Source organism: Perna viridis, chromosome 12, assembly GCF_037379345.1.
Source record: "Perna viridis isolate PV_CMFRI_1.1 ecotype Kerala chromosome 12, ASM3737934v1, whole genome shotgun sequence".
Lineage (NCBI taxonomy): Eukaryota > Metazoa > Mollusca > Bivalvia > Mytilida > Mytilidae > Perna > Perna viridis.
The window spans coordinates 15,533,577-15,542,975 of NC_142456.1; the positions used below are offsets into that span (position 1 = coordinate 15,533,577).

General features: G+C 30.3%; 1 protein-coding gene across 3 annotated transcripts; it reads left to right on the forward strand.

Moving 5' to 3' along the window:
* Window positions 1–309: 309 nt before the first annotated feature.
* On the forward strand, window positions 310–9,090 carry LOC148601430 (protein SLC31A2-like). Of its 3 annotated transcripts, none has more exons than XM_088555602.1 (4): window positions 310–446; window positions 3,009–3,078; window positions 6,411–6,504; window positions 8,509–9,090. In XM_088555602.1, the coding sequence occupies exons 1-4, from the start codon at window positions 444–446 to the stop codon at window positions 8,858–8,860; spliced, it is 519 nt and encodes a 172-aa protein (XP_088411728.1). In that variant the 5' UTR covers window positions 310–443; the 3' UTR covers window positions 8,861–9,090. The 3 variants fall into 3 exon arrangements, with proteins under 3 accessions (XP_088411728.1, XP_088411727.1, XP_088411726.1); XM_088555601.1 differs by lacking the exon at window positions 310–446 and adding an exon at window positions 503–621; XM_088555600.1 differs by lacking the exon at window positions 310–446 and adding an exon at window positions 790–1,344.
* Window positions 9,091–9,399: the final 309 nt, after the last annotated feature.

Consider the following 9,399-nt stretch of genomic DNA (forward strand, 5'->3'; position numbering starts at 1 on the left):
TCAAACTATTTGTTGTAATAAGTTAAAAACTGCAAAATGAAATTATTGCATTTGGACGGATTCGTTCGATCTTTCAGAACAATAACCCGGTATGTGTTTATAGAAGTATAAATACTTTGTCCTATATAAGATCTGTGGTTGCAAGTTACGTAACTCGGAATACATTCTGAATATAGAAACGGATTGAATGAAATCACTAGAAAACACCTGATTTAAGTATTTACATTTAATTTGTCTGTGAAAATAGAAATGCATCAGTTAGTTTAACTAGGCAAGCAAATTTATTTGTTGATAAAAAATGGTTGGTAACTTATACAAAAGACTGGGGTTAAGGGTAGACAACTGACAACACACAATCCCCAGACCAACGATATTGCAGTTTTTGAATGTAAGGCTATCATGTTTCATCCGCATACATGTTTAATTGAAAGTGGTATTGACATATGGTAAGTTATTCAAATAGGAAATGACCTGCTTATCAGACATTATTTAAATCAAGAGGTAAATTCAGTCTAAGATGAAATTTGTTTATTAAATCTAAACATCATTTGTCGTTGGTTATTTTAAACGTTGTAAAGGTATGGTTGTAGGTGTACCAACAGGTTTTCATTGAATGAAATGGTATGTCATTTTTATATTATAAAAGTAAAACTGTTAACTAATTATATAAAAAGTAAAGTATACATTTACCTATTTAAGTGTGAATATTCTTGCGTTTAGACAAAGAATACGTGAATTCACTTTCCTTGAAAGATTTTCTGCTTTTTTTTTGCTTTGTTTCCGTTAAAGTGCTTTTGTTTATTGCTTTGTTTAATATTGCTTTTTGTTTTGTTTTGTATCGTTTTATTTTAGATTCAGTTCATGAAAATTAGGAATCTTCCTAGAAATTACTAAATGGTGATTTGAAGTGACTGCCTCGTTATTTATTGAATCAGAAACACCAAGTTGTAGTTCTTCTTTTCTTTTTGTCAAAGGTTGTTAATTTCATGAATATATTGATCTGCGTCAATTAGCATTTTGCTGTAATTGTAAACAAAATTTAAGTTCTATTCTTTAAATTGACAGTCTATAGACAGCTTATACAATGTATAAACCTGACACTAAGTGAATAAAAGGAATTTTTTGTCTGCATCCTTTAGAATGTTGCATAACATTATACCTACTATGATATCGCAAAGGCACGGCAACATGGTTAAATTACCAGATGAATTTAAATAGTTTATATTCATAATCAACCGACTCACCTTTAAAATTACAGTACGCGTATGGTATAAAGACTCTATTCTGTTGTATATGGAGACATTGGAATATCGCATTGCGGATGGGAATTTCGTACAAGATATGGTGAATTTTGAATTGGAGAGTGGGGATTTTGTATTGGGGAGTTTTATGTTATGTTATGTTTTGTTTTGTTTTTGTTTTGTTTTGTTTTGAGTTTCGAAAATCAGTTATTTGTAAAAAAAAAAAAAATGAATCTAATTTAGCTAAAACAATTGTTAAAATGTTTAAAATTAATAAATTTGAAGAAAAGATAATAATTATGAAAATAATTAATGAAGATAAGGAAACTTCTTAGTAATTACTAACTGTTGATATGAAGTGCAAATATGTAATATTACAATAGTTTTACTATTGTTTATGTAATTAATATTGTAGTAAAGAATGTCATAGGGATACCATGGGGAGTGGGATTTTTTTTAATGGGGAAGGGAAATTTCCTAGGGGGATTTGGGATCGAGACACTGGGGAATAGTTAACAGTTTAACTGAAAAAAAAAACATAAAAAAATAGATAAAAAAATATTATCGAAAAAATTGAATTTTTGTTCTTAAAATTAAAAGAAAATCACGTTGTTCATTTTTGTTTATGTACAGAGACGTGTTATGTTTACAGTAATACATGTACTTTCCACGAGTGTTATGCTCCCATTGAATTGTTTAGGTATTAAATTTCCACATAAAACAAATTCACTGAATCATGATAGTCATTACAACATATTTAAACTGCTTTATTAATCTTTGATTTATGCTCAGGTCAAATTACAACCCACTAACCTGTTTTTAAAATGTACACAATATACCACTGTAAATATTGAGTCCTTTTATGAGGTTAAACAGCATCTTATTACTAGTTAATTTATGCTATGTTAAGTATTGGTCCCTTTTGCTTTTAGTTTTACATCATTATTAATAGAATAATTAATAATAAAGAATGAATAACTAAAATATAGTCACGAGTTCCGAATAACGCATAGTTTTAACGTGTGTGCGGAATATGTTCCGAGCACATGTTACATCTTAAAGCGTTCTTGGCACGAATGTATATATATTGTTATTTACGATAGGCGATTGATCGTCCTATTTATAGATTTTCTCAATTATTAGTTGCTTTTTTTCAACAGCGGATTGGTATTCATGTTGTAAATTTTTGGCGGGGAAAAGTCCGAGAGTGAAACTACCGAATTCATTTCACAGTTAATATTTTACAAAGGGAAAATTCGGTAAATTACTGCTATCTATATAATAAGTATTTTTCATTTACTTTTGTTACTTTGTGCGTATTATTTAGTTATTTTACTTTTTTTGTTGTGTATTCTATTTGCCCTGTCTAGTCTTTGTCCCTGAATTACATTCCGTTGATATATCTGCTAGAATCTTGGTTCCTTTGATTACTCTTTTCTCAATAAGACGAGTTGAAAATTTTAGATGAAATACAAACAGAAACTTGCTAATATGTGTAAACTGATTTGTTCAAGTTAAAACTGATGTTAGCAAAAATTTTGTTGAAATGCACGTTTATTAACCATTTATTTACGAACAATTTGTACTAGTACTGAAGAACGTGCAGGATGTTTTCATAAAACATTATTCTATTAGGTCTTATTCAAACGTGTATATGAAAAGCATAGCAGGACAATTTGATATTAATTAGTTAACACCTTTCTGAATATATCGTTTTTCAGTTCTTAAAAAGCTATGTATTAACTAATACATTTGTTTAAATTACAGAATAAGTTTTTCACCCTTCATACAAAAGTGCCGTTTTTATCGCAGAGTTGGAAAACCGACACATTTGAAGGTTAGTTTGTTAGTCTCGTGTTATACCATATAACCGGAATTATTGTGAAGGAGACATAAATAATAAAACTAGTATAACACATTTTCAATGAATCTATACCTAATAAAATAGTTTAAGTAAAGGACAATTTTTGCAGTCCGCTTTAGGGATATTTTTTATGTCCTTTCCCAGATTCATTTAGATGATAAATCGGAAGGAAAACAGCTGTTAAGCACAGCTACAGAGACAAACAATTAATTATCAAACATTAAATTTGAAAAGAAAACAAAAACAAAACTATTGTTTAGCTAATGTATACAAACAATTATATTCTAACAAAGTCTTGTAGCATAAACAAGTTGCGCCATAAGAGAAAGTTACTTCTGCATTACAGAAGCTTTTCACCTAGTTGATCATGTCAAGTCCGCGGTAAAAAAATGTGATAAACACATGAACAACATTTCGTGCAACATATAGGCTGTGTCTATTCAAAAATATAAGGAAACTAGTCCTATTATATCCAAGTAAACCGGAAACTCCATTTTATCATTGTTTTACCAGAGGGTGGCCAATTATGTCGTTCTTTATACTCTAGCTATCGCTCGGGGTAAAACAATACGACGTAAATGGCCAGCCCGAGGTAAAACAATGATAAAATAGAGTTTCTGAAATTTATTTCTTAAATATGATATGGGAAACATTTTTTCACCGAAGCGTCATCAACTTCCTTCTTGACAACCTTTTTTTTATATATTGACCAAATGGTTACCATGGTAGGAAGCTTTGGTATCTTTAAGTGAGCTGTGGTCACAGAAGTTCTAGATTTGATATTAATGGAATGTATTATACACCAATTTGTTATATTTCATTCCGTCAACGCAATAGACGACTTCCACCCTCATTTCGTTTCGGAAAATATTCTTTATTTATACCGCGGTCAACTAAGGTCAACATGCGTAAGAACGGATACATTGCTATGGGGGCCAAGAAAACAAAAATTTGAAACGTTCACAACAAAAGATTTTAAATGAAACATATATATCCTAAAAGCATTTCAGATATTTTTATATTCGGAAAGGTATTTCCACGTTACTATTACTGTTCTTGTAGTGTTCAAATTCAATATCCCTTTTCCGACGCAGTCGGTATAGTTTTGCTTTTTACCCTTTGACCTTAAAGACGCTGTTCCTTTAAACGCAAGTCACCTGACAACAAGTCTGTTTCCTGATTGGCCAAATGCTGATAACTGATAAGTTGCGTTCGAAAAAGAGACTGCATAGGAAATTAAAATGTGTGCCATGTGTTATTTCCTGAAGGAAATTATAAGTAAAAAGAACAAATTTTACTGGTTCGGCTATTTTTTGTAAAGTTAGTACTTGTTTTATCTAGTATAAAACCTTGAACAAGTTTCCATCTGATCCGATGTAAATGGGGAAGGTGAAAGTCGTATATGAATATAATACATCTTTTAAATATTTTCTTCAAACTAGACCGTAGAACGTACCACGCTGTGAATGATTTATAGATGAACTTCTCCTTAAACTATGTTATATGCTCTGATGACATCGGTTTTTTTAATATGTGTCATATAAAACTCCACATTATATACTAGTACATGAAAATCTGCGATAGTGTTTTAGCATGATACACATTAGTTCTGTTCAAATTGATTTGAAGTGATATTATTAGTTATTAATCATTAATGTTTTAGTCTTTTAGTTATTTTCATATTCAATGCAGTGAAACAGTTCTTTACCAATCCCTGAATAATCAGCAAAAAGTCTAAAACAGACACTTTTGAAGTCCATTTACACCAATTTTATTATAATTTGAAACTTGAAAAAAAACAAACTTATTTTAAAGTAGCAGACCTAGGGTAAGGGAGGTGATCCAGATTGAAAGGACTTTAGTCACTAGAGCGTTTTAATGACTCCCGATATACAAGCTTCAAAGTGATACTGATGTTAAAGGGAACTAACTCTAAGGAAGGGTTCAACTTCTAGAATAATGATGCCGGCCCCCAGTTACTCTGCTGTTTTGAAGTATTGATTAAATGCTTCAAATGGGTACATTGAGAAATATAGGTGGGGAATGTTTGAAATGATGCCATCTATTGCAAACCAAGATTTCTTTAGATAAAATATTCAAATTGAAATATAAAAATAATCTTTGTCATGAGATATCAGGCTAACTAATTACCTGTTTTATAACTCCTTAACCTTTAAGACTTAACAATATGCTTTTTTATAATTCCGTATATGTCCTCAAGCTTTCTGTTTTCATTTTGTTGATTTTCTCTGCATACGACTCTATCCAGCATTGAACTATGTTTAACACATAAGTTTGTCCCTACGTGCCGAAGTATGAATATTTGTGCAACACTAACTTACAACAGACGTTGACTCAAGCTATGCCCGGAAAAGCTCTTTCATCAATATAAGTCATCATGATTTGATATTTGGTAATCTTATTGAATATTTACATGATTTTAGTCATAACAAGTAATTATGGAAAAATATTTCAATGCCTTACCCTACACTCACTCAAACATTTTAAAACTACACGGTGAACTTTTCTGAAAATTTGTTTATTGATTCGCATATGAATAGTCAATATGATATCAGTTTTGTACGAATATTGATTTATGGATTTTTTTTTTTGCAACATAGAGGTTTTTTATATAAACAAATAGCTGAAAATTACCCCATTTTTTATGTAAATTAGAAGCCTAATATCACTTCTACAAAATAAATAGAAAAAAAGTTCATACTAAATCTGATATATTGATCCTTTTGAAGTGCATTTGACTTAATATTCAGTAATATATTTATATCATGTAGTGTCAAAATGATCCTAAGATACCAGTTATGGTTCAGTTTGGCCAATGATTCAGATGACTAAAAATAACAATATTTCAGTCCCCATTGTTCAAAATCTGTAAAATGAATTCTATTGAAAATCCACAGTATAATATCATGTACAATTTTAGAGAAAATTTAATTATGGGAAAATTTTGGGTGTATTCCAGGTCTACTACCTTAAAGTCTTAAACTAGTTCAGATTAAACAGGTTTCATTGTACGTACCAACTCAGTATATTAAAACATTTTTTTTATACAACATCATATTCCTTTTATTAAAGTCAATTTTACAGTTTTTTTGTGAAAACGGGATTTATTGGTTGTGCCTATACAGTTACACATTTAACTTCTATAAAGCGTCAAACAAAGTTATGAAATGCATTACATTCTTGGTTCATATGTGTCCGGATATTTTTCCGGATATTAGAAACATGGTCTGAATCTTGTACAATAAACATACACGGTATGATAGCTTTTTATATTTACTATACAGGTTTGATAGGTGCAATGCTGCTTGCCTTCATCCTGGGTGTTTTATTTGAATACCAACAGGTCTTTAATCAACAGAATGAAGATGACGATGACAGGTAATATTAGCAGTAAACCAGCAGAATTCGTGTACCTTATCAGTGAAACAGTTCTATATAAATAACTTGATAAGTCTGTCTTTGTTCAAACTACCATAGTTTTAGAACTTGTTATGTAAACGTATTAATTTTCTTGGTTTCTAATTTTCGCGGATTCTAACAAGTGAACATATTTGCGGATATCAATTATCGCGGTTTTCAAAATAATGTTTAGCAATTAAAAGTGTAAAAAATCAACTTCGCCTGTACTATTATTCGAGATTTTCTGTCCACCGCGAAAGTTGCAAAAATTCGAACCGCGGAAGTAAGTACATTCGACATCTAACGCAGAATTACATGCAAATTATCCTTTATATAAGTTCTTCTATCTTTAACATGAGGCACAATTTCAATTAACATTTTCCAATTTACATTTAAGTATACTTCACATGTTGGAAATTCGTCTTTTCGCTGAAAATAATTAAAACAACAAAATACAGACATTTCTATATTTTATCTAATAGTGTTTCACTATTATTAATTGTTTAAAATTATGGCAGCTCAGTGCATTGAATTCGATATTGCATACCGAGGCCCATGGCCGAGGTCGATATCTGTCGGAAGAGTAATATAGGGAACCAAGGTTATAGCGGTAATCAAAAGAATGTAATCCAGGGACAAAGACCCGACATGGAAAACAGACATACACAACAATGAACATACAGTAACTAAAATCATACATACAAAGTAACAAAAGCAAATGAGCAACTCGGACTCCACTAAAAACTGGGAGCATGGACCAGGTGCACCGGTAGGGTAAGCGTCCATAAAACATGCTACTGCACGTATTTGGCTGACATAATTGTTTTATTACATTTCATTATAGGAAAAAATACATATTAGTTTATATCTAATTTGTCGAGTCAAGTATAACCACATTTTGTATGTATTTTTTATGTTAAATATTTAAGCGAGCAAATTTAGGCAAATACTGATAATTGATTTTCACTGTGATAATTTCGTTACATAAAAGACTTTTGTCGTGATTGTAAACAGCTGACGCCAGCAATGTAAATCAAAAAACGTCAAGCCTGCAATATCATATAATTTGGGTATGTGAGAAATATATTGTCAAAATGTAAACATAAAATATGAAATGCAATTATTGTTTATATTGAATAAAAGTTACTTTCGATTTGAGACCGACAATGTTATGTGGATTATCATATTTTATATGAGTACTATTATTCTCTTTATCGGTAATGCAATTATAGATTTTTTATCCATTCGAATGAACTTTTATTTCTTGGGTTATTTTTATTGAGCACAAAATGTAGCCGTGCGATTCCATCCTGTTTGCGCATAATGTTATTTCCATGTTATTTCTCTAAACAAGACATAAGACTACTAGAACATATGAAAACGTCACAATCAGTCCCCATGACGGATTTTTTTTTCGAATATCTTGACATGTGAGAGGGATAGATATACGTCAACATGATCAAAGTGTTAAAGATTACCAATAATGAACGAATGTCAGTTTGTCCAGCATGACGCAGAAGGCGATATACCTAACAATGTTTCGCGGAAATAAAGAAATTTCGAAAAGTATTTTTTTTTATTTTTTCTATAAATACGAACAAACTTTTCAAACATAAAGTGAAAGTATGTGAAATTGTTATATCGATCACATTCAACTTATTGCTGTTATCTACACAGGCAAATATTTTTCATGTGAAGTTCATGTTAATCGAGCTTCACGTGAAATTCATGTGAACTTCACATGAAATTAACATGATATTCACATGAAATTCACTTAACACGACTTTCATGTTATCAATTCACGTGAATTTCATGTGAAGATTCGATTTACCTGAATTTAACGTGAAATTTATCACGAAGTTTATTTGCTCAATTCAGGTGAAAATCATGTGAAATTCATGTGAAAATCACGTGAAATAATTTTTCCTGTGTACATACCATGCTACAGTACATTGACACACATGTTTTGTTTTATAATTTCAGTTCACAGACAAAGATACAAAGATCAAAAAATAAGTACAGCTTATATTTAAAAAGAGGTGTATTACATATCATTCGAGTGCTAACGGGATACCTAATGATGTTGTTGGTTATGACAATGAACATTTGGCTATTTATATCTGTTTTAACTGGCAGTGCCATAGGGTACTTCTTGTGCCGTCCATGGACACATATCAGGCGTATAAACAATAATGATAAAATCGGAGGAATGCAGGGAGTATCACAACCTTTATTATTGGCAGAAATCCCTGGCAATTTTCAAAATGAAAGAGTGAAACCAATTCAAGCACGGTTAATAAATACAACAGAATGTCATGGGGAATCCACATTGTGACAAATGTTCTTTTTTTAATTTTCGTTAGTATTTTTTTAATTCTATTTTTATTGTCTTATCATTGAGTTTATAATGTGTTTTTTTGTTGTTTTGTTTTAAACAAAGTTCGTTGCGTTCAATGTTGAACTGTTTAAAAATCATTTAATTTTCTGTATGTTTGTAAAGTCCTGAAAACTGGAAAACAAGCTCACCTATTACCCAGCTTTTTAATAAAGAAACGAATAATGCTGTTTTGTTTTTTTAAAATAAAAAAGTTTCAAAAAGTATGTTTTATTTTAAATTCATGGTTTGCGTGAATTTACATTGTGTGGTTCAATTTTAATATGAAAAACGCCAATTTTAATTTAAAATATGCAAACAATTTTTAATTTAATATTATTTCTTAACCTATAAAACACTTTCTATAGTTTGTATTAAAAGCTTTTTAAATGAAGATAGATAGTTTACAGTGATGCAAAAATGATCTCTCAATTAAAGCGTTCAACAAAATCTAAATAGAGAAAAAAAATTAGAAAATGCATGTTTAAACAGACATCTAC